General features: G+C 39.5%; 1 protein-coding gene and 1 pseudogene across 2 annotated transcripts; both read left to right on the forward strand.

Annotated features, from left to right (window-relative positions):
* Nucleotides 1–8,152: 8,152 nt before the first annotated feature.
* Nucleotides 8,153–10,216, forward strand: LOC115795832 (tripartite motif-containing protein 16-like; annotated as a pseudogene).
* A 2,210-nt stretch (nt 10,217–12,426) lies between these two features.
* On the forward strand, nt 12,427–25,969 carry LOC115795805 (tigger transposable element-derived protein 4-like). Of its 2 annotated transcripts, XM_030751898.1 has the most exons (5): nt 12,427–14,085; nt 14,277–14,349; nt 15,682–16,116; nt 22,245–22,491; nt 25,151–25,969. In XM_030751898.1, the coding sequence occupies exons 1-5, from the start codon at nt 12,971–12,973 to the stop codon at nt 25,828–25,830; spliced, it is 2,550 nt and encodes an 849-aa protein (XP_030607758.1). In that variant the 5' UTR covers nt 12,427–12,970; the 3' UTR covers nt 25,831–25,969. The 2 variants fall into 2 exon arrangements, with proteins under 2 accessions (XP_030607758.1, XP_030607759.1); XM_030751899.1 differs by lacking the exon at nt 15,682–16,116.
* Nucleotides 25,970–25,994: the final 25 nt, after the last annotated feature.

The following is a 25,994-nucleotide window of genomic DNA, read 5'->3' on the forward strand; positions in this document are numbered from 1 at the left end:
TTTTTAGTCTGATTAAGTACTTTATAATAAAGTACATTGTATCATAAATCATGTTTAGCTGTATCAGAGCGTCATTAGTTAGTCAGTGATTTAGTTTGGAGCTGTATCATCTAACACTGTAGAAACATTTCCTTCAGCTTCAGCACAGAGTGTTACAAACAGAACAGGACTGTTGATGAGAACAAACAGCAGGGACACAGTATCAGCAAACAACAACATGGTGTGAGGGGTGGAACCTGACTTATATGCCACCCCTTGTGGGCAGGGTCTTCCCCTTTATAAGCACAGGTGCTGGTTAGTGGTGTCTGATATTGCAAGATTTGGTATTGATCTGATACAAAGTAAATTGTTGGGGTTTTATTTTTTACCCAAAGAGTAAAATGTCAAATGGACAAATGTTTAAAAGTAAACTCCAGGAAATTAATTAATAAACAGTGGCTGAAGCAAACAACAGACATTTTAATAAATAAATAGATACATCAAGCATTAGAAAGTGCCTGAGTAACTTCTCAGTGCATCTTATCTTGGAGGTTCGGCCACAGTACGTACAATTAAAACATCACCATGTTCTGTTATTAACCTGGACAAGATTGCTCTGTATTGATTAAATTGAAACATCAGGGGAGAAGAAATGGTTTTTGGCTTTATCACTGATGAGAGGAATCTGAGTCCTGAGAACCAGCTTGGACAAGACCAAATGATGAAGGCCAACCTGCAGCACCCAGACTCCGTTTATGTGTAGATAGTTGCAGTATAAAGATGTTATGGTTAATTAGGAACACGGGCTCAGAAGGGAGAGAGAGACAGAGCACACACAGGCCTGTCTCTTCCTGAACTCTGAGTCCCACATGCGCATGTGTTATTTCTTCTGATTCTTTAATATATTAAATGTCTTACTTTTTAATGAAGGTTTTTCAGGTGTCTTCCTTCACAAACAAATCATGTGACCTGTCAAAATACAGAATTTTAATGAAGTTTAAGTGTTTTGTGATTTTTTTTTTTATTTTGGAAAATTAATCAGTTAAAAATCAGGATAGAATTGGACAAAGTTTATAGGTAAATAGAAAATACTTTATCAAAATAAAAGTTTTAGTTCTGAAACAATAGAACAGTAACAAACAATTTTCCCCATACATTGTGATGTCCAGATTTTTTCTTAAATAAAGTGTACAAAATAATCTCTCAAGAACAAATTAACATTTTTTTCCAGGTATAGTGTTCAGAAGTATAATACAAAATGTTAAAAAAAAAAAACTTCATTCACTAATTTTCTGGATTTTTTTCTTAAATAGACAAGGTGTACAAAATTATCACTCCACAATGTTATAAAACATTTATGCTTCTGGCCCCGAGATTGATATCAATAATATAAGACAATTTGGCCCTTTAAGTTACTTTTTGACATCTCGCTAACTCCTCTTAATTGGAGGGGAAAGCAAAATGTCAAGTGTCCCGCAGGCCGCTGATAAATTCCTTTTTTTCCCAAGTAAAATTTGTTATGTGCCATGTGACGGTATAACGTCAAAACACTGCGGGGAGGGGAGGAGCAAAGTGTGCCTGCTCTGTGCTGTAGACAGGAGCTGCACTTAAACAGTCAGCTCGCATCTTTGATAAAACCACAGCACTGCATACAGGAGAGAAACTGAAGCTAAAGTATTGATCTCATTACACTGCTTATTGATCAGTATCAATACCAAAGTTGGTATCAACATTATTGATAGTTGGATCGATCCGCCCACCACTAGTGCTGGCCATTATGGCAGCTGTGTTTTGTTTGAACTTGGAGCTGTGGTACAGTGGTATGCAAAAGTTTGGGCACCCCTGATAATTTTCATGATTTTCCTTTATAAATCATTGGTTGTTCGGATCAGCAATTTCAGTTAAATATATCATATAGCAGATGAAAACAGTGATATCTGAGAAGTGATATTAAGTTTATGGGATTTACAGAAAGTGTGCAATAATTGTTGACAAAAATATCAATATTTAGTAGATCCTCCTTTTGCAGAAATAACAGCCTCTAAATGCTTCCTATAGCTTCCAATGGGAGTCTGGATTCTGGTTGAAGGTATTTTGGACCATTCTTCTTTCCAAAACATCTCCAGTTCAGTCAGGTTTGATGGTTTCGGAGCACGGACAGCCCACTTTAAATCCCACCACAGATTTTCAATAATATTCAGGTCTGGGACTGAGATGGCCGTTCCAGAACATTGTACTTGTTCCTCTGCATGAACGCCTCAGTAGATTCTGAGCAGTGTTTAGGGTTGCTGTCTTGTTGAAGTATCCAGCCCCGGCACAACTTCAACTTTGTCCCTGATTCTTGAACATTGTTCTCAAGAATCTGCTGATATTGACTGGAATCCATGCGACCCTCAACTTTAACAAGATTCCCAGTACCTGCTCTGGCCACACAGCCCCACGGCATGATGGAACCACCACCAAATGTTACTGTGGGTACCAAGTGTTTGTCTTGGAATACTGTGTTCTTTTTCCTCCATGCATACTGCCCCTTATTATGTCCAAATAACTCAGTTTTAGTTTCATCAGTCCACAGCACCTTATTCCAAAATGAATCTGGCTTCTCCAGATGTGTTTAGCAGACCTCAAGCGAGTCCATTTGTGGCGTGTGTCCAGAAAAGGCTTCTTCTGCAGTACCCTCCCATACAGCCTGTCCTTGTGCAAAGTGTGCTAAATAGTTGAACGATGCACAGTGACACCATCTGCAGCAAGATGATGTTGTAGGTCTTTGGAGCTGCTCTGTGGGTTGACTATGGCTGTTCTCACCATCCTTCACCTCTGCCTATCTGAGATTTTTCTGCCTGCCACTTCGGGCCTTAACTAGAACTGTGCCTGTGGTCTTCCATTCCCTCACTATGTTCCTCACAGTGGAAACTGACCGCTGAAATCTCTGAGAGAGCTTTTTGGATCCTTCCCCAAAACCATGATGTTGAACAGTCTTTGTTTTCAGCTCATCTGAGAGTTGTTTGAGGCTCCCATGTTGCCACTCTTCAGAGAAGATGCAAAGAGGAGAAACACTTGCAAGTTGCCACCTTAACCCTTTCTCATTATTGGATTCACCTGTGTATGTAGGTCAAGGGTCAATGAGCTTACAAAACAAATTTTGTGTTCCAATAATTAGTGCTAAAGGTATTCAAATCAATAAAACCACAAGGGTGCCCAAACTTATACACCTGGCCAATTTTGTTTAAATAATTATTGCACAATTTCTGTAAATCCTATAAACTTCATTTCACTTCTCAAATATCACTGGGTTCATCTGCTATATGATATATTTAACTGAAACTGCTGATCCAAACAAACAATGATTTATAAAGGAAAATCATGAAAATTATCAGGGGTGCCCAAACTTTGCATACCACTTTCCCTCCTGCTCTCTGACGGTGACAGTTGCATTCTATCTCTCTCCTGCCTTCCTGCCCTCCCCATCTCTCCTGCTTGCTGTAAGTGCGTCTCTTTCACACTGACCGAATAAGAATAAGATTAAGAAGCATCATGGATCTGGCAAACTGGGCCCTCAACACCACTGATCGAATTTTCTCCACTATGAGATCGGGGAAAGCGTGTCCGAGTGGAACAGACCCCGTAGGATACGTCTTCGATTCTTGGAGATCGTGGAGACCTGTGTGCCTCTCAGCTCTGGCGGTTGAGGATGTGGAAGACGTATATATATTCGGCTATTTGGTAACGGGATTTCTTCTGTTTGGGCTTGGAGGATACCTGATTTACCGGGAAATTAAGAAAATCTGGACAGCAGTTCGACATTTGCCAAGACTGCACAACCAGATAGATGGACTGTGCAGAGCCGTACAGACTCAGACTCAAAGCCTGTTGGACCTGAGCTGCAAGCTGGATGCGTAGTCCAGCTGAGAACGTGCTCTCATGTGAAAGGGATTAGATCTGGAGATAAAGTCCGGTTCCTGCGCGGCGATAACGGTAACTAAATGAATTTGGAATACTGGATTTACTGAATGGGTTCCCCAGTGAAGCTGAAGGCTGTTGGAAAATAACAAGCAGCCTGTTCCAAAACAACATCTGCATTATCAGAAATTCAGCTTCCTAGCTGGCCTTGAGGCTGGTAATCATATCTCTCCGGGACAATGTGTGACAGATGCTCTTCCCCCCAGCCCTCTCTGTGATTTGTGTGAGCTGGATCTGGCATACCACGGCCGCTGACGAACATCCATCACTATTCGCTTATTCGCTTTGAAGCATATTCACTTTAAATCTGCAAATATGCTTTGCTTAAGGTGTTTTTTTTGGACCCTGATACCAAATGAATTTTTATTAACCTGACTACCCTGTTTTGCGTCTGTTTCCTTTCTTCTGGGGATTGATTGTAGCAGCGGCACCTGTAGTGGGAGCAGCTGTAGACACCCATCTCCCCTATGTTAGTCTTGTCTGTTCTCCTCTGGATGGTTATTCTGAATGGAATTTCATTGTATGTATAACGACAATAAAGTTCTATTCTCTTCTATTCTAATGTCACAGCAACAATTAGTCATTACAGTTAGTGTTGACATGCAAAACAAATACACTTATGTTTTATGGCTTTTTTTTAATCAGTGGAAAACTTTATGCCAGTTTTATTTTACATTTTGGTGCAATGTAGGCATCAACACACTGTTATAATGTAAAATGATAGGATGGTTTTCTGAGTCTACATGTGCCATTTTGACTTCTTCCAAGTTATGGAAATTAAAGGCCTGTTAGGTAATGTTTGTAATGTCATCATTTTAGATCGGAAGAAAGTTGATGATGCTTAAAAGATAATTTACTGGATTCAAATTTAGAATTGTTTTAATTTACACTGATGTCCATTTGGGATCATTTATTTATATTTATTAAAAAAAGTAACAAATATGAAAATACAATTTGAATGTTAAATTTAAGTGATCAAATAGTGTTTGAAAAAAATAAATTGAGTTATGTTAAAGTAAAGCAACCAATTGGAGAGAAATGATTGCAGAGCTGAATTTGCTTTATTCAAACACATTACAGTCATTTTCTAACAACACAAAATATTTTTGTTCAGTTAACATACCTGATTTGTGTTACATTAACATAACACAGTGCATTATTGCCAACACAAAAACATTGTGTGCAACCAATGTCCACTATTGAATTGAGTAGATCCAACAAGGTTTTTTTTCAGTGTAGGCTAAGGGAGGTTGGTTAGGAGTGATGCTCGTTGTCCAGGAAGGTGAAGCTGCGAATGATTCTACCTGGTCTCATACTGAATAACACGATGTTGATTGTGATGGTCTGTTGTTTTCTTCCGGCCTCTGTGTTCGGGGAGGAGGTTGATCCAGGCCCCTGTCCATCCTGCTTTTGACACAATGGGACACTTGATTAGTAACATTTTTGGCAAGGCCTGTCCACACTTTCTCTCACTGAGTTTTGCTTCATCCAGCCACAAAAAAAAAAAAAAAAGGTTTCCAGTCTGCAGGAAAAGGAACAAACTTCTTTTTTTTCTTCAATTGTTTGACTTTTTCTCTGACTTCACTTTCCCTTTTTTCTAGTGATTGTTTTGGTGCATTTAATTGCCTTATACTAAAAGACCCTTCTTCTGGAAACCCATGTTCATTTACCCACACATTTAATTGCTGCAAAATTTCCTCACCATGTTTGTTTTTCATAATTTGGACAGTTGGACTATTTTGGTTAATTTGTGCCGGGACAATTTGTGCCGGCTTTTCTATTTTGGATTTTAAGTTCCCCATTTAGTTCCTGGCGGTATACACTTTAATCTCAGAGAGCCACTCTCTAGATTTTCAATGACATCCAATGCCTATTTGGATGTCACCAAGGGCAGCTTCTCATTTAGGGTGGCATTGGGTTGAGTCTACCTGCGCAGGTTTTCCTGGATCAACACAAAAGCAGAGAAAAAGTCACTCAAGAAATCCCATCCTCGTCTCCAAGATTGTTGTGGAAAAAATAAGTTGAGCCCTGAAACCAAACTGATTTTATGATGATTTATTGAAAGTAAGAATATAACCTTTGCAAAGGGATCAATACAGCAATCTTCGCACGGCATTGACCAAAGAGCAAAATAACCACAGTTCCTTTATAATAATTGTGTTGATACAGCCTTGTTCTGTTAGCTGTTAGAGTTCAAGTTCCCACCACCACGTAGCATCAGCCTGATTGCGTCGTGGCCTTGGACATACCAAAGAGGTTCACCAAGAGGTTATTAGAGGTGAAAAACAAATTTTCCATTACACAAACTATGAAATCATTGAAGTCCTGATTTTTTTTCTGTTAGTCCTCTGAAACAATTACATTATGTTAAAGGACAAAGCTGAAGTGATGAATGCTACTATTTTCACAGATGGAATAATTTCTGTCATATTTCAATCAGAGGTGCAACCAGTGAGAGTACAGAAGGATCTGCTCAGCCAAATTATAAAGCTGAAGATCTCTGAACAGAAATGTTTGATCACCAATTTGTTTGGATGGTCAGGCTTGTTATTCTTGGTTTTTTCTTCAATTATTAGACAGTGCATATGCTGTATATACAGAATAGCACTAAATCATTATGGAGAGCACACTACCTCACTGGCAAAATGAAAAGTAAGCATCAGCATAAAATTTCACTAAAATATTTAAAGTAGCTGATATTAAACTGAAAATAAAGCAGCCACAGCTTTAATAAAAAGACCTAACTGTCAGAGACCCTGTGCCCATGTGAGCCTTTAGATGATCCAGTCCATGAGTTGTAGAAGTCAAGCTGGGTCATAAAAAGTGTTTCAAGGAATGTTTCTGAGTAACAACTAGCAATGAGTCTGAAACTTAATTGTAACATGAGGTTAAATCTATGAGAAAAGGAGAAAATGGCAGCTGTAAGAGAAGACTGCTTATAAGGAAATAATAGAAACAGAACCACAATATAGACTGTTAGACTACACCTCCGCAATAACACACAGTACAAGAAATGTCTCAATAAGTGTGGATGAATGAAAACTGTGTTGGTTTTATTTCACAACAAAGAAAGTTTTACTTGAAAAATGAAAGTTCATTTGCTTTTAGCAAGTTGAGACTCAGTCATTGTGGGCTAGCTCTGATTAGGAGCGTGTGTGTGTGTGTGTGTGTGTGTGTGTGTGTGTGTGTGTCCTAACAGCACAGTTTACCTGTGTGTGGTGCTTTCAGTGCTGTGGTGTTGTGCCCTGCAGGGGTGAAATCTGTATGGTAATCTTCTACACACCAGCTGTTTGCCAGTGTGGTTACATCAAGGGTAATGTTGGTGTCACACTGTGTCCTGCATACTTTCTGTACAAGGCAAAGAGCTGCATGAATTTAACTTGTTTTTTACCTCTAAGGTGCCTCCTGCTTCTATGTGTAACACAGTTTTGGGCTCTCTATATTCTCACACATGAGAAAAGATATAACTGTTTAGGTGTCCCAGGTTTACCAGCTCAGTCTCTGACAAGCTGTCACCATTTTCTCTGTTCATTTGGAGAATTTGAATTATTGTAAAGAATAGAAATAATTAAATTTGCAGCTTTAGAATATGAACTGAGAAGTATGAGATTATTATTTTTGTTTAAGGTTTGAACAGACAAAGGGTTAAACCAGGGGTCGGCAACCCGTGGCTCCAGAGCCGCATGCGGCTCATCCAGGCTTAATCTGCGCCTCTGTGCGGCTTGCGGAAGTAAATTATAAGTATCCAATTGAAGTGCATTTTATTTTTGTCAGTTTGGTTTTTGTTGTAGTTTTAAATTGTAATCTTGAAATATTAAAATAAAATCCTTTTATTTATCTATTTATTTATTTTCGTTTCTCAATATATGCTTCACTCGCGGCAGCCACTACCGGAACCAGCTTCGGCTAGTATTTGCGGCTCTCACTGTTTTGTTTTCCGTGGAAACCGGGTTCAAATGGCTCTTTCTGGATTACAGGTCGCCGACCCCTGGATTAAACAGACTGTACTCTTCCTGGAATGAGTCCCAGCCTGATAACCCTCCCTCTGCTTCCTGCTCTCTAACTCAGCACCTCCTCTCTGTCCACATGTCTCCTTGTTCCCTCCCCTTCAGATCTGCACTTTGAGGATGGGTGTAACCAACATGTGGAGCTGTGTAAGAGCTGATAGGCCCCATTCACTGCAAACACTCATGCTGTTTAGATCAGAGCTCAGACTAGTTTCAGTTATCAGGAAGTGAAACTCACACAGTCACTGACACTGAGAGGAGAAATGGCGCAGAAAGGAGTTCAGCTGGACCGAGAAACCTTCTCTTGTTCGATCTGTTTGGATTTACTGAAGGATCCTGTGACTATTCCCTGTGGACACAGCTACTGCATGAACTGTATTAAAGGCTGCTGGGGTGAAGAGGAGGAGAAGAAGGTCTGCAGCTGCCCTCAGTGCAGACAGACCTTCACACCGAGGCCTGTCCTGGTGAAAAGCACCATGTTAGCAGTTTTAGTGGAGCAGCTGAAGAAGACTGGACTCCAAGCTGCTCCTGCTGATCACTGCTATGCTGGACCTGAAGATGTGGCCTGTGATGTCTGCACTGGGAGAAAAATGAAGGCAGTGAAGTCCTGTTTGGTCTGTCTGGTCTCTTACTGTGAGGAACACCTTCAGCCTCATTATGATGTGGCTCCATTAAAGAAACACAAGCTGGTGGAGCCCTCCAAGAAACTCCAGGAGAACATCTGCTCTCGTCATGATGAGGTGATGAAGATGTTCTGCCGTACTGATCAGCAGAGTATCTGTTATCTCTGCTCTGTGGATGAACATAAAGGCCACCACACAGTCTCAGCTGCAGCAGAAAGGACTGAGAGGCAGAGAGAGCTCGAGGTGAGTCGACTAAACATCCAGCAGAGAATCCAGGACAGAGAGAAAGATGTGAAGCTGCTTCAACAGGAGGTGGAGGCCATCAATCAGTCTGCTCATAAAACAGTGGAGCACAGTGAGAAGATCTTCACTGAGCTGATCTGTCTGATCCAGAAAAGAAGCTCTGATGTGAAGCAGCAGATCAGATCCCAGCAGGAAACTGAAGTGAGTCGAGTCAAAGAGCTTCAGGAGAAGCTGGAGCAGGAGATCACTGAGCTGAAGAGGAAAGACGCTGAGCTGAAGCAGCTCTCACACACAGAGGATCACAACCAGTTTCTACACAACTACCCCTCACTGTCAGCACTCAGTGAGTCTACACACTCATCCAGCATCAATATCCGTCCTCTGAGATACTTTGAGGATGTGACAGCAACTGTGTCAGAGCTCAGAGAGAAACTACAGGACATCCTGAGAGAGGGATGGACAAACATCTCACTGACAGTCACTGAAGTGGATGTTTACTGCCACAACCAGAGCCAAAGACCAGAGCTGAATTCTTAAAATATTCACAGGAAATCACACTGGATCCAAACACAGCAAACACATGGCTGTTATTATCAGAGGGGAACAGAAAAGTAACATTTTTCAGTCATCAGCAGTCTTATTCTGATCATCCAGACAGATTCAATAACAGGTCTCAGGTCCTGAGCAGAGAGAGTCTGACTGGACGTTGTTACTGGGAGGTGGAGTGGAGAGGGAGAGTTTATGTAGCAGTCGCATACAAGAATATCAGCAGAGCAGGGAATGAATCTGAATTTGGTCATAATGACAAATCTTGGGCATTAGATCATAACAACAGTTTTACATTTTGGTACAACAACATCCAATCTCCTGTCTCAGGTCCTCGGTCCTCCAGAGTAGGAGTGTACCTGGATCACAGAGCAGGTATTCTGTCCTTCTACAGCGTCTCTGAAAACATGACTCTCCTCCACAGAGTCCAGACCACATTCACTCAGCCACTCTATGCTGGAGTTTGGCTTCGACAACCTAATGGAGGCGCTGCTGAGTTCATTAAACTGAAATAGTCTTTCATATTGTTGTTTTACTTAAGTAAAGTAAAAAAGTACAGGCTCTGAAATGTACTCAAAGTAAGAAAGTAAAAGTAGTTCTTTGGAGGACGTTTCTATCTGCTATTTTTCTGTAAAGCTAACTGAACCCCATTATATATTACTGTAATAATTTAAAATAATACATGAGAATACAAATGTTATTCCAAACTAAATTTTAATCCTAATGAATGCACTCAGCTTGAATCTGTTCTGTAGGACACAAACTGTGAAAGGGAATTTAAACACAGCTCTGTTCTCTGTGTCCTCCATAGTAGAGGGTGACTGTGCCTCCACCTAAACACCAACATGAGGATACTCAGGGGTTACAGTGGGATTCAGAAGGTGGAGGAACCCTAAGATCAGCTGTAGTGGCTCTGCATGGGGAGAAGACTCACAGCTTTTTATTAGGAGCTCCAGTAAATGATGTTGGTGTGCAGGCTGTGATCAGCTGACCTGCTGCTGCTGCTCTGAGGTTTACTGCTCTGTGTGGATGAACTGAACTCACAAAGATGTAACCCAGTATTTCACAGCTATCTGAGCTGATCTCCATCCCCTACACTGACAGCATACAGGCTGTAGAAATGTTGGATTCAGTGAATGAATCTCAGCATCAGCAGCTTTGATTCAAACTCATCTCTGCTGCACTGATGTAACCTGTAACTCTGACCATGAACACAGCCTCTGTGCAGCCTTACTGTAACTACAGTACAACAAACCGACCTGTTTATTACACACTAAACTGCAGTATTTTAATGCAATCTTTGAATAACACAAAGTCAGCATACTTCAGGTTGTTTTGCAGTCCTTACCTTTAAATCTAACATCTCTTCTTTCTCGCCTGTCCTCTTTCTCCATCTCTGAGTAAACTTCTCTCTCTTTCTTTCTTTCCCTGAAATACAGCAGCTCTTCTTTTAGCTAGTAGACACACTGAGTGACAAACTGCAGATACTTTTGTGTTTGCTGATATTTGTTGAGCATTTAGAAACATTGCATTTAAAATTACCTGTATTTTAGTTTCATGTTATTTTCTCTCCATCATTGCTGTGGCATTTCTGCACTGCACAGAAATCAGCTGTCAGTCAAACATTATGGGTGGTACCTTGACATCTTCTAGTTGTTCTCTTAATGTTTTGGAGTGTTTAGGTGGAGCTCTTTCCTGTGTCTGTTTAGCCATGGAGGCGATCACTGCTCATGATGATTTTGGTTTACAAAAATATTTCTCCACATGAAAATGTAAACTTCTCTGTGCTCTAAATGTTTGCTGAATCTTTGTATGTTGTTGTTTCTCTTCCACTTCATGGACCTTAACAGAGAAATCAGCAGAGCTTCCTTATCACACAGATGTTGTTCTCATCACTTTGGACATTTGGAAAGAAATCTATAATTACATTCATCTGTTTGATAGACCGGATATGTTTCCTAATGTATAAACAAATCAGGGGCTGCAAACCTGTAATTATCATGATTATAATCCACAAGGAGATCATATACTGTGTTTAAAGATTTAAGTGTGAAGAAACTGAAGATTATTTCAATAAATAAAATGTTGTTGTTACAAAATATTTTCTTCTGTCTTCATTCCAGAATCTCATTCAAATCTAATGGAGAAAATGTGGAACTGATCTGAAAGAATCACTGAAGTCGTTTTCCTCCGAAACACTACAAAGTTCAGAGTTCATCTTAGAGCAGAAGAAGATTCATCAGTCAGTCTGTGACCTTTCAACTTTTTGTACTAACACAGCTTCATTTTGGAGAGATTGGTCAAGTATTCTTTTACTTGTGGATTTTCACAATAAGGAAGATTTTTGATCTATTGACCATCACAGGTGAAGTTTTTTCACGTCTTCAGGCAGCTTAACAGCTGACATTTTAGTTTCTGTCAGCAGGAAGTTCATGTTGAGCTCAGTGTGTTTGATTGATTTCAAACTGATGCTTCAGTGAGAACACCTTTCTTTACATCAATAAAGCATCAATACTTTCTGCTGTGATGGAAATAAAACACCTGTGTGAGTGTGACATCTTAAGGCAGGTAAGCATGCTGTGATGGTCTGCTCCAACTGTGCTGCAGGAAGAAACCTTAAACACGAGAACTGTCAGGACATCACAGACTGTTCCTTAACTCAGATGTGATCATTGGGAACTTAAATTCTGTGTTCAGGTTTCTGCAAAGTACCGGAGTTTATGAAGGACTTAATTCTCTTTGGACTAACCTGAAGAGGGCAGCAATACGGCTTTGATGTCGCTAGTCTACCGGAAGTAGAGCAGAAGAAGAAAAAGCAGCAGAACGGAAATGAGTTCATTGTTTACTGCTCAACAACTCAGTGTTCAGTATCTGAGAGTTTATCGGGGAGAGAGTAGCTGCTGCTGCTGCAGAGGAAATCTTCTCAGAGGTTACATAAATGACCGTCCCGTATGAGGAGGAGATCAGCCTGCTCAGACTGCTGGATATCTGCCGGAAACCCGAGATAAAGTTCACATAATAGGTATGAAAAACTGTGATGGTCTCAGTGACCGGACACAGGAATTCAATTCAGTAAATCAGAGCTCCGTTAGCTCTGTTAGCCTCCGATTTAGGCTAACAGTCTAGCGGTCTTGATCCATTTAACGCGAGAGCTTCACGTTTTTGTTTTGTTTTTTTTCTTTCTTCTTTTTTTGTAAAGCCCGGAACCCTCATTTGAGAAGCCGCGGTCAGGCCAGCCGTACCTTGAATTTTGTTGCTCCTCTGTTGTAGACATTACGGTACGGGTTCTGAGTGACCCAGAAACACAAAGGAAGACGCCGTTTACACCACAGCTGTGAAACTACAGTAGAAACGCCTAAATCGAAGTCGCACCAATCGGATTTTCACTAGAGTCAGAGGGCTTGTGCAAGTCCCGCGTTTTCCTAACGTTAATTCAAATAAAAATCCTTACTTCAATCAGATCATACAAGTCGGATATTCGCCTACCTCGGATGAAAAATCTGGTTCCATACACACACTAAAACACGTGGAGATCGCTTGAGTGTCTGGACAGTCAGGTGATATCTGGATTGGCTGCTTTGGGCAAATCAGTTTATTTCACCGGAGAAAATCATGGCAAGCGCAGGAGTCAAGCGTAAGCTACAAACTCGCACTTACGAGCAAAAATATGAGATCATAAAATTTGTGGAATCAAATCCAGGGATGAAGCAGAAAGCCATTGCCACAAAATTTGATATTAGACCCCAAACTCTGTCTGATATTTTGAAGAAAAAATCCAAGATCATCGAGACCATGGAAAATAAAGAAAAAGTTGCCGCAGAAGCTGGATCATTCAAGAGGGTCAAAAAGGTTTCCTATGCCGAGGTTAATACGGCGTTGTTACTCTGGGTTAAGCAAGTTTCCGTTTTGCCAGAGACTCGAATTGACAGTGAAACGTTGCGGCTGAAAGCAGAGTTTTTTGCCAGAGAGTTTGGGTATGAAGAGGTCGCTATATCATTGCCCTGGGTTGAGCGCTTCAAACGAAGGTGGGGTATTGCTAAGGTGAAGAAAACGGGAGAATCTGGTGGCATCGACTATGTAACAGTGCAAGAATGGAAAAATGGTCGACTGCAAGAAATCTGCAGTCGGTTTAAACCACAAGACATATTCAACGCTGATGAAACAGGTTTGTTCTGGCAGATGTTACCAGAAAACACCCTTGGCTTCATTGGCTCCAAAGGTAAACAGCCCAAGTCCTGTTTTACAGTGTTGGTTGCCGCTAACATGGATGGTAGTGAGAAACTTCCATTGCTGGTTATCGGAAAGAGCAAGAAGCCACATGACTTTAAGGGTGTAAGACACCTTCCAGTTAAATATAAGGCCAACAGAAATGCCTGGATGAATGGGGAAATCTTTGAATCCTGGGTAAAAAGTCTTGATCATAACATGGGGCTTCAGAACCGCAGGATTTGTCTTGTTGTTGACAACTGCCCGGCTCATCCGCAGATTGAAGGACTGAAGCACATTGAGCTCATTTTCTTGCCTTCCAACACTCCTAGTCTCACTCAACCAATGGATGGTGGTGTTATCCGTAACCTAAAGTTCCACTACCGTCATATTCTGGCTAACCGCAGGCTCCAAGCTGCTGAAAGTGGTTCCCCATTCCAGTGGAATATCTTGGATGCCCTCTTTGCTGTGAAAGACTCCTGGAGCATGGTTAAGCAGTCCACGATTGCAAATGTTTATAGGTGAGAACACTGGCTTTATTTGCAGTGAGAATCTTCATCATCTGATTTTAAATTTGTTGTTATATCACTGCGGTACATGTTATATGTTTTATGTGCTTGGCTTTAATAACATTTAAATTTGAATTGAATTTTTAATATCGTCAGCTACTGTTCCTCGGGTCAGTGTTTGAAATAGATTTGTTTCATTGCAGGAAGGTTGGCTTTGTGATCAAAACTCATGAGGGTGAGACTGAACAACCTGCTCCTCTTCCTAGTGATGACAAGGTAAGAAACAGGTTTTTAAATTAAAATGTACTAGTTTACTGGATTGTAATGGGTAGAAAGCATAGACCTATAATGTAACTAGGGCTGCAACTGTATATTATTTTGGTAGTTGACTAATCGGTCAATTAATTTTGGATCAGGCGTTTAGTCAACGATTATTTCAGTCCTACCTGTTCAAGCCTGCCCACCTGTGAATATCACCTTTTCTCTTCTCACAATTAAAATAATGACCCATAAAATTATGAGTTTGAAACTAATCAAATGTATTTTTAACATTAATATGACCATCATAATGAATATCAAATAAACAATGCATATTAAAGTGAATAAAATTTTTATTTTTAAATGAAAATATAATGTGCAAATAAGTAAATAAAAATGTCCTCTCTCCAAAAGTTCAAATAAGGCTTCAAATTAAATCAAAAAGATTTTTCTGTCCAAAACAACAGAAAAGTTTACAGATGATTCAGTTTGAAGAGGTTTATTATTCCGAATGAACGCTAAGAAAAAAAAAATAGGAGACAACTTAATTGCGCCTATTGTCCTTCACTCATTAGCTTACATAACTGAAATGGTGCTGCTAAGCAAACATCATCCATCAGAGCTTGTTTTCGACGGGTAAACTAACAGAAACATTACTGTACAAACATTAATCGACTATCAATGCGATGCTCTAATGCCTCTTTTCCACTAGTACCTACTCGACTCGACACAACTCGGCATGGTCTTGCTTTGTTTCAGTTACAGTTGAGTACCACCTCAATGTGGGTGGAGTTGATATAGCAAAGTGGGCAGTAGTCTCTTGATGTAATTTGTATGTGACTCAAAACACAACACAACAATGGATGAGATGTTCTTTGACATCACATTTTCGAATCGCCTCAGATCGCTTGGAACCCTGGCTGAATGGGTACTAAAAAAGTACCTGGTACCAGGACCTTTACCATGAGCCAATGCATCACCTTCTCCTGTGGTGTATTTCAGTTACAAAATCACGTACGTCGTTTTAGAATATGACGCATTGACATTAAAATTCCAAGTCAACTAATTTTTGTGTTCGGCGTCATCAATCATGTCGACGAATCTTTGCAGCCCTAACTGGTGGTGTATTTTTTACGCCTGCTTTTCTGCAAAATATACTGCACATAATTGCGTATTTTAATTTTGTGGGGTGATCACGTTCCTTCATTAATTTAAATTCAAAATCACTATTGTATGCATTTTAATTTCTGTTTAATTTTAATCTCTGTCAAGACAACAATATTTTGTCCCAGTTACAATATTAACTTACTGAGCACTAAGCACTAATTAAGTTTACTACCTATGTTTTAGGTCCATTGTCTGCAAGTGGAGGAGCAAGATGATTCAGAAGTTCCATTCAGAAATATTTGGACACGTTTAAGTGAAATTTTTGGGGAGGGGCTTACTACCCTTGATGAGTACGTGGATGTTGACAGGGGTGACGGAAATGTTCACCATGTGATGACTGATAATGAGATAGTGGAAGAAGTCCTAGCCAGACATGGTGCAAGTGTAGAAATTGGTGACGATGAGGAGAGAGATGATGATGGAGACAAGAACACAAGCCAGCAGCCAGATGTTCCTTCGGTAAAGCTGACCTATGACGCCATTGACGTCATCCGCAGGTTTGCTTTATCGATGGCAGAGAGTCCCGAGGTTGTGGATGCATTGGCTTTTGCACAGAAGATGGAAACACTTCTTCTTAAGGAAACACCCAATCAGCTCAAAAAGACTGATTACTTTCAGGTTGTGTAAACATTGTTAAATGAGCTGAAATAAAGTAGTGTAATTAGACTGTAACCCAAAATTATATACATGTACAATGTATGTAGTGGTGAGCACCACCATCTGTAACACCTCAGTCACAGGAAGAATTTGTAATTGAATTTGTATTTGAGTGTTAATAGACAGTTCTTGAAAAAGCAACAACTTTGTTGTATATTCAATTGTCTATTATATAAATACAGTAGAAATTGCCTGAGTCAAAGTCACACAAATCGAATTTTTGCTCTAGTCAGATGACTTCTGCAGGTTCTGATTTTTCCTATTGTTAATGCCAATAAAAATCATCACCTAAATCGGATCATACAAGTCGGATTTTTGCCTACCTCGGATGAAAAATCTGGTCCCATTTTAATGCATTTCCAATTAACTGTGATCGCGTAAGTCGGATGAGTTTAGCACTAAAACCCTCCTTAGCTACCGCCACACCCAATTCCAGTATCTACGCAAACTCCATGCATCGGCTTGTTCATGCACAGCTACTCACACTAACAACATGTGGAGATGACTTGAGTGTCTATACCAGGGGTGGGCAACTCCAGGCCTCGAGGGCCGGTGTCCTGCATGTTTTAGATGTGTTCCTGAGCCAACACACCTGAGTCAAATGGCTGAATTACCTCCTCAGTATGCAGTCAAGTTCTCCAGAGTCCTGCTAATGACTTCTATATTTGATTCAGGTGTGTTGGCTCAGGAACATCTAAAACCTGCAGGACACCGGCCCTCGAGGCCTGGAGTTGCCCGCCCCTGGTCTATACAGTCCCGTGATGTCTGGATTGGCTGCACTGAGCGAATCAGTTTATTTCACCGGAGACAATCATGGCAAGCACAGGAGTGATGCCCAAACTACAAATTCGCACCTATGAGCAAAAATATCAGATTATAAATTTTGCGGAAGCAAATCCAGGGATGAAGTAGAAAGCCATTGCTGTGAAATTTGATATTAGATCACAAACTCTGTCTGATATTTTGAAGAATCAAATTTTTTCTGACTTACACATAAGACGGATTTTTTTTAAAAGTCTGATAAAATTCCATGGGCCATTTGAATCCAACTTAGGCATTTTCTACTGTATTTAAAATAACAATATGCTGTCCAGTATGGCTTTGGCTACATTATACATTTTAATAAATTAAAGTATATACATCATATATTATTAAACAATTTTAATACTGTCAGAAGGATTCCTTAAAATGTGACACAAAATTTTCAGTGGATTTCTTCCCGGGTTGAATGCAGCTATGTCCATGTTACTGTCATAACATACTTTTTATATGTTTAAGAAAAAATAAAGCCAAACCCTACTCAACCTAATCATTTTAGATTATCATGTTGCTATGGTTTTTGAACTTTATTACAGACAGTCAGAACTTGTCAACTATTTGCTTATAGCACTGCACATTTAAAGAATTATATATATATATATATATATTATATATATTAGATATATATTATATATATATAGATATAGATATATATATATATATATATATATATAATATATAATATATAATATATATATATTTTAATATATATATAATATATATATAGATATATAGAATATATATATATATATATAGATATATATATATATGTTATATATAAATAGTAGATATATATAAGATATAGATATATATATGATTTTATATATATATATATATTATATAGATACATTTTATATATTATAGGGTATATATAGAATATTATATTGTATACATATATATATATATATATTATATATATATATAATATTATATATAGATAGATATATATATTATATTTTATATATATATATATATATATATATATATATATATATTTTATATATATATATATATATATTATATATATATATATTTTATATATATATATATATTATATATATAGATATATATAATATTTTATATATATATATATATATATATATAATATATTTATATATATATATAGATATATATATATATATATATTTTATATATATATATATATATATATATATATATTTTATATATATATATAGATATATATATATATATATTTTATATATATATAGATATATATATATATATATATTTTATATATATATATATATAATATATATATATATATATATTTTATATATATATATATATTAATATAGAGATAATATAATATATATTTTATATATATATATATATATATATATATAGATATATATTTATAGATATATATATATAAATGTGTTTATGATATATTTCAATACTGTAGTTCTGTAAGAGGTGCAGTGATTTAGCCAGACAAATTCACAGCCCGCAGTATCGGGGTCCACCTGTTGTCATTACACTTCAGAAATTCTAATATTGACGATTAATGTGATTTTAGTGGCCCTTTTTATTTAGTGTTTTAAAAGCCATACTTTAATGCGATATCCTTTCCCTGGGCAAGAGTGGGATCAACCTGCATAGTAATCCAGTGAAACTTTTATGTCACCTCTTGCAGAACATATGTAATTACAGGTTAAATGTGAGTATTATACATATAATAATGTAATATGGGTGGATTTTGCTAATTTTTTCATAGCTTCTAAAATGTGCAAATGTGAGTTTGTACTATTTTAATGAGCTTGAACATCAATATTTGGCATGACCGCCTCTATTCTTCAACACAGCCAGTTTAGGCTCTTGGTCAAGCTTTCTTTTAATTTCAGGTATAGTTCTTCAGTCTTGAAGGATATTCCAAAGCTCTGTTTTAGATTGACATGGGGTAACTCAAAACTTCTGCAGAGTACTGTTTTAAGTCACCCCTCATTTTTTAGGTTTTGTTAGGAAAATGGGAAATAGGTGTAGCGATATACACTGCTTAAAAAAAATTAAAGGTACACTTTTTAATCAGTAGAGCATCAAGTCGATTCAATGTTTGTTTTGTTTGTTTGTTTTTACTAGTTTTGCATTTGACTAGGGTCAGTGTCATTACTGGTAGCATGAGACGATACCTGGACCCTACAAAGGCTGCACAGGTATTCCAACTCCTCAAGGAGTCACACACCATATGTGCCACTGCCATTAGTTTTACTGTCTCCCAGCACAGTCTCAATAGCATGGAGGAGATTCCAGATCCACTAGGATTCCATCTGTCATCTCTTTAGGAGCATGCTCCGACATTGTCAGGGCATGCATACAAGCATGTGGGGGCCATACAAACTACCATTTTGAATTGTTGCAATGAAATTTTGGCAAAATTGTCTAGCCTGCTGCATCATTTATTTCACTTTGGTTTTTGGGATGTCTTTGAATTCAGCTCTCTGTAGGATGATAATTTTCATTTCCATCAAACAATGTGGCATCCTTTCATTCCTAACACATTACCCAGTCCATATCAGTATCAATATCCAGCATGCCATTAGATATTGGCATGATTTTTTTGAGATCTGATGCATTTTCAAAGTGTTCCTTTGATTGATTTTTTTTGAGTAGTCCATGCATGGGTGAGTGTGTCCAAACTTTTGACTGGTACTGTATCCACTCTTAGTGATGAGCTGGCTTAGGGGGGTTGAGGCCTGTGCAGAACAGAAGCAGGGACAGTGCATCACCTTGGTATATTCCTCGTTGGGTGACTTGTGCAGTTGCCTTCAAGTTGTCGTCCACAGTCCTATGAACTTTATTAGCCTTGTACAGTGCCAAGCACCCCAGTGTCGTTGAATCGTAGGCTTTCTTGTAGTCCATCCAGGCACTGCTCAGGTTGGTCTGCCTGGTCTTAGAGTCCTGGTGTACTGCTTTAAATGGTAAATGGACTGGTTCTTGTATAGTGCTTTTTCTATTTTACTTGAGCACTTTATACAACATGCTTTATTCACCCTAACCCAGTGCTTCTCAATTATTTTATGTTATGCCCCCCCCCAGGAAAAAGAAAACCTTTTGCGGCCCCCCCCCCCCCCCCCCCCCCACTCTCCAGCGCGAGTATAAATAGTCACTGCGGAACCTGCTCTACGCTGTGAGTAGGCAAAAAAAAACGTGCACCATATTACTTACTACACACACTCTGACAATGAGAGCGCCACTGCCACCTACTGTTGTGGATGTGCAATTACACTTTATTCTAGTAAGGCAAAAAAGCACGTTACCCGAGGTCAGACGTGACCCCCCCTGGTAGCGCACCACGCCCCCCAAGGGAGCGTGCCCAACTATTTGAGAAGCACTGCCCTAACCTAAGTGCTTCCCGTCTAACATTCACACTCTGATGAACACATCAGAGAGCATGTATCTTGACCATGGATACTTTGGCATGCAGAGTAGCAGCCAGGGATTGAACCACCAACCTTCCAATTAGTAGAAGACATTCTCTACCTCCTGAGCCACAGCCACTTTATCCACCAGTACCTTGTGCTTTGGCTTTTTGGTGTAATCTCCAGTTCACATCTGAGCGGCACTCATGTGTTATGATACATGTGAGGAGCTTCCATGTTGTTCCATGCAGACAATTGGCCAAGAGTTTGATGCTGTTGTTCCCTTGTGGCCATTCTTCATAATCAGGGTTGTTCTGCCCTGTGTTAGCCAGTCATGAGTATCTGCTGTTTGCAGCTCACTCATTTGTGCCGTTAGCTTCTTCAGCCAGTAGGTGTGGCTCCTGTCAACTCCTGGTGCTTTCAGCTTTTTAATCCCTGGGACTCGGTGGATTTCTGCCTTTGTGATGTTGACTGGTTCTTGCTCTGGGAGGTTTCTGTGATCTGCTCTTAGGTCCACCAGCCACTTGGTATTGGTGTTGTGTGATGCCTTTTTCTCCTAAACGTTCTTCCAGTATTGCTCAGTCTCAGCTCTGGGTGGGCCTGCCCTTGTGCTGTTGTTCCCTTGTAGCTGAGAACACACCCTGGGTGGATCTTTGGAGAAAAGGCTATTTACTCTCTTGGCTTTTTCTTCTCTGGTATATCCCTTTAGTCTAGTGACAAGAGCTGTGAGTCTTTGTTTGGCAGTTTCTAGAGACTCAGTTATGGACATCTTGTTGTATCGCTTATCCATCCAGGACCTGTTTCTCATTACACCCTTCTGTACTTCTTTTAGCTCACTTCACGTCCTTCTGGGCTTCCCTGATTTTGGCTTCCAACTCTGCATGCATTCTTGATCTTATACCCAAGTGTTTCTATGATTACTGTTGCAGTGGCATGTAGCTCATTTGCTACAATGCTGTTCATGTCTATATGCATCACCTATGATGGTACTTTGTTAGTGAACTGGGGAGTAGTGCCCTGTGCTGTGTGGTTCTTTGCTGAAGCCTCCTCAGATACAGTCTCAGTCCAATAGTGGCTGTCAAGAAGCCACTCTTAAGGAATAGAAATGGGTAGGAAAGGCTGATGTATGCCAACTTACACAAGAATTTGTCTGAAAATCAGTGGCAACAGATCTTATGGAGTGATGAATCCATATTTGAAAGTTTGGTTCAAATTGTTGTCAGGAGGTCAGAAGAGAGGTACAGCAGAGAGTGTCTACAGCCATCTGTAAAACAGGGTGGAGACACTGTCATGGTTTGGGGCTGCATTTCAGCTGGTGGTTTTGGGGATCTTGTCAAAATTAAAGGAATTATAAATACAGAAAAATACCATCAGAGTTTGATCCACCATGCAATACCAACTAGAAAGTTCCAGATTGATAGGGGCTTCATTTATCAGCACTATTGAAGCAGTGTGGGATCATCTTGACAGAATAAAAAAGGCAGCCAAGATCCAAAGAAGAGCTTTGAATGTCCTTCAAGAAGATTGGAGAAGTATTCGCGAAGACTACTTAAAGAAATGACATTAAAGCTTGAGTTCAGGCTGTGTTGAAGAATTAAGGTGGTCATAACAAATAGATGTTTAAGCTCAATAGAAACTCTGTTCTTGCTTTATAGCCTGTATTTCTGTGTATGTTTGCATGTTTCAGTAAATCACTGATGCTATGACCGTAACTCTACATCTAAAAAGTTTGTTTCATAAAACTGTAGGTTTTTCTTTAAGTAGAGGCAAAATCTACTCCAATTATATTAGCACATCTATAATATTCTCACATCTATACTGTAATTACCAGAATTATGTTTTCCCCTGTCATCACATTACTAACTTTTTTCTTATGTTCATTTGTTCCTGAAGACATCTCACAACAACATGAACTTTAAGGAAGACCCAGACCAGCAGGTCTGTAACCAGGAGAGGAACTCCAGTCGGAACCAGGAGCACCCAGATACTCCACAGATTAAAGAGGAACGGGAGGAACTCCGTATCGGTCAGGAGGGAGAGCAGCTTGTAGTGAAACAGGAGGCTGAAGGCATCATCGTCTGGACCGGAGAAGAGCGTCTCAGACTGCTGGATACCCTCTGGAAACCTGAAATAAAGTTGGGTATGTAAAACTGTATTGGTCTTAGTGATTTAAAACAGGAATTTGGAGGACCTTAACCAGAGCTCAAAGTTACTTTTTTATTTACAGGCACAGGAAGAATTTAATTGGCAACTGCAATAATTAGGTTTCAGTGGTGATTACAGGAACAAGTGCTGTTGTTTTGATGCTAGAAAAACATCTTGCTAACAGCTCCAACTTTTTTGCTCTTCGTGGTTTGTGTGTAGACAGACTCTGGCTCCACGTTAATCTGTGACAGTATCATCTTCACTGCTGCTGTTGTGTTACCAGTCTGTTTGTTGGCCTACATATACTTAATGCTGTAATGCTTTTTATTAACACACCTGCTCCCAAATACATTTTGATTGCAGGATGAATTTTAGTTGCGAATGTGAGCGAAATGCTTTATTTACACTGTTGAGAAAATCGTTAAAAATACAGAAGTCTATTTTTGGAATGTGCAGAAAGTTTTGAACATTGTTGAAATATGTGAGATATTAAAGGTTTTTAACTGATTCAACTGTTTTAAGATATCACTGAGGGCAACAGTTGAAGTGCACATTTTAAACAGTTTAAGCCAACCAAAATTAAAAGTCATCTTATATCACAGGAAAAACAAGAGGACAGAGTAAATGATTTCTACATGTACGTTGAATTAAATTAAAAAATTATGGGTTGTTTGCATGGAAAGGTATAATTTTTTTCTTTTAACTAATTTCAGGTGTGGATTAATTGTTTGTGTAATGCTTATCAGCATGGTGGTGTGGTGGTTAGCACTACTGCCTCACAGCTAGAATGATATCTAGGCCTGGGTTCGATTCCACCTTGGCCTGGGCCGCTCTGTGTGGAGCTTGCATGTTCTCCCCGTGTCTGCGTGGGTTTCCTCCCACAGTCCTCCCACTACTCTGGATTCCTCCCATAACACTGATGCGCTCTACAGGAAGGGTCAGAGCAGACTCTACCTGCTGAGAAGGCTGAGGTCTTTTGGAGTGCAGGGGACACTCCTGAAGACCTTCTATGACTCTGTGGTGGCATCAGCCATCTTCTATGCAGCAGTATGTTGGAGCAGCAGCTTGACTACAGCTGAGAGGAAGAGGATAGACAAGCTCATCAGGAAAGCCAGCTCTGTCCTAGGATGTCCTCTCGACTCAGTGCAGGTGGTGGGAGACAGAAGGACTCTGACCAAAATAACATCACTGATGGACAAGGTCTCCCATCCCATGCATGAAACTGTTGCTGAGCTGGAGAGCTCCTTCAGTGACAGACTGCTGCATCCTAAATGCACAAAGGAGCGTTACCGCAGATCCTTCCTCCCAGCAGCTGTAAGACTTTATAACCATCACTGCTCCCAACAAAAACCACAATAGCCTACACAATGTAGGATAATATATAATATACTGTAAATAGTCCGGCCTGTTAAGGTTCAACACACAGGCACATCATGTACATTGTATATAGTGTTATTATTAGTAGTATTAAGGTTAATCTTGTTTGTTGATTTTATATATATATATATTCTTTTCTTAATAGTGTAAATTATTATATTTTTATTTATATTTATAATAACTGCGGCTGCTGTTACACCCAAATTTCCCCTCTGTGGGACAATAAAGGCTGTTTCTTCTTCTTCTTCTAGTCCAAAGATGTGCAGTTACTGGGGCTAGGTTAAGTGGTCACGCTAAATTGCCTATAGGTGTGAGTGTGAATGGCTGTCTGCTATTTTGGATGCTAGAAAAACATTTTGCTAACAGCTCCACCTTTTTGCTCTTCGTGGTTTGTGTGTATGTGAATGGCTGTCTGTATCTCTGTGTTAGCCCTGTGACAGGCTGGTGACCTGTACAGGGTGAACCCTGCCTCTCGCCCTATGTCAGCTGGGATAGGCTCCAGCCCCCCCATGACCCTGAACAGGATAAGCAGAAGAGAATGGATGGATGGATGGATAATGCTTATCAGTTTGATTTTCTATTTTTCTAGAAAAAATGAAAGTTTGAGGCTTATTGTTGCCCAAACATTATTTTGTTTAAAGCTTAAAAAACGAAATCTGTAATTTTTAGCTCGGCTGTTTTTAAAGAAAAAGTCAAGTTATTGTCATAGCCTTGGAGGCAGCAGCGATGGCATCTGTCTGTTCCACAAAAACTTTAACCTTGTCCATAACTTAAAAGAAATGTTACCTTGAATGTGCAAACTCATACCATAGATGCATACTGTTCAAGCTAGAATCAGACTTTATTCATTTCTTCACCAACTTTACTATAAAGCTACTTTGACACCCCCTCCCCCCATTAAGAATCCAACAGCCAAGTGGTGGCACCCACTCAGTGGTGCTGCTGCTGTAATAAATAGTTTTTACTCTTGAGAACTTGTTTCACAAGGGGGGAAAACTTTGACAGTTCAAACTGTGCATCGCTAATGTACTGCTGGGAGCATATGAACAAATACTGACAGCTAAAAAGTAGTAAAAAGATTTCCCCGTGACTCTAATTTACTGTCCTAGTTCGATGGTGTGAAAAAGGGGCCTGTCAGTTACTCAGTTATTTCTACAATCACAAACTTCCAAATTTTAAGCTAAATTTTGTTGGTCCGGTATTATGTGAGTGACATGCTCACAAAATAGAGATCTGCTAATGGCTAAGATTACATTCTATTGTTTCTGTCCATTCAGACCTCCCAGAACAACATGACTACAAGGAGGAGGACGCTCTCTCAGACCAGCAGGTCTGTAACCAGGAGGGGAACTTTAGTTTGGACCAGGAGCCTCCACAGATTAAAGAGGAACAGGAGTTACTCTGCACCAGTCAGGAGGGAGAGCAGCTTATAGTGAAGCAGGAGGTTGATACCTTTATGGTAATTCCTGTTTATAAGGGAAGTGAACCAGGACCAAATTTGGATCAGGAGCTGCCACAGATTAAAGAGGAACAGGAGGAACTCTGCACCAATCAGGAGGGAGAGCAACTTGTAGTGAAGCCGGAGGTTGATACCTTTATGGTGACTCCTGCGTACGAGGAAAGTGAAACAGGAACAAATTTGGACCAGGAGCCTTCGCAGATTAAAGAGGAACAGGAGGAACTCTGCACCAGTCAGGAGAGAGAGCAGTTTCTAGTGAAGCAGGAGGTTAAAACCTTTATAGTGACTCGTGGTTATGAGGAAAGTGAACCAGGACCAAATGGTGACCAGCTCCTTTCTTACAAGTCTTCTGAGCCTGAGGGCCAAGCCCAGGTAGAAAGCAAGCATGTGGATTCAGGATTGACTAGAAATGCAGAGCTGAAGAACACATCACATGAGACAAATAGAAGTCACAGTAACAGAGTAGGACAACTGTCCCGACTCAGAGAGTCAGGGTAGAACTAATACTAATACAACTAAAAAGCCTATAAAATGTGACACTTGTGGAAAGACTTTTCGCTATGACTGCCACTTGACAAAACATCTAAGAGTTCACACAGGGGAGAAACCTTATTCCTGTAGCACTTGTGGGAAGGGATTCAGTCAGATGATAAACTTGAAAA

The sequence above is a fragment of the Archocentrus centrarchus genome, chromosome 17 (assembly GCF_007364275.1).
Source record: "Archocentrus centrarchus isolate MPI-CPG fArcCen1 chromosome 17, fArcCen1, whole genome shotgun sequence".
Taxonomy (NCBI): Eukaryota; Metazoa; Chordata; class Actinopteri; order Cichliformes; family Cichlidae; genus Archocentrus; species Archocentrus centrarchus.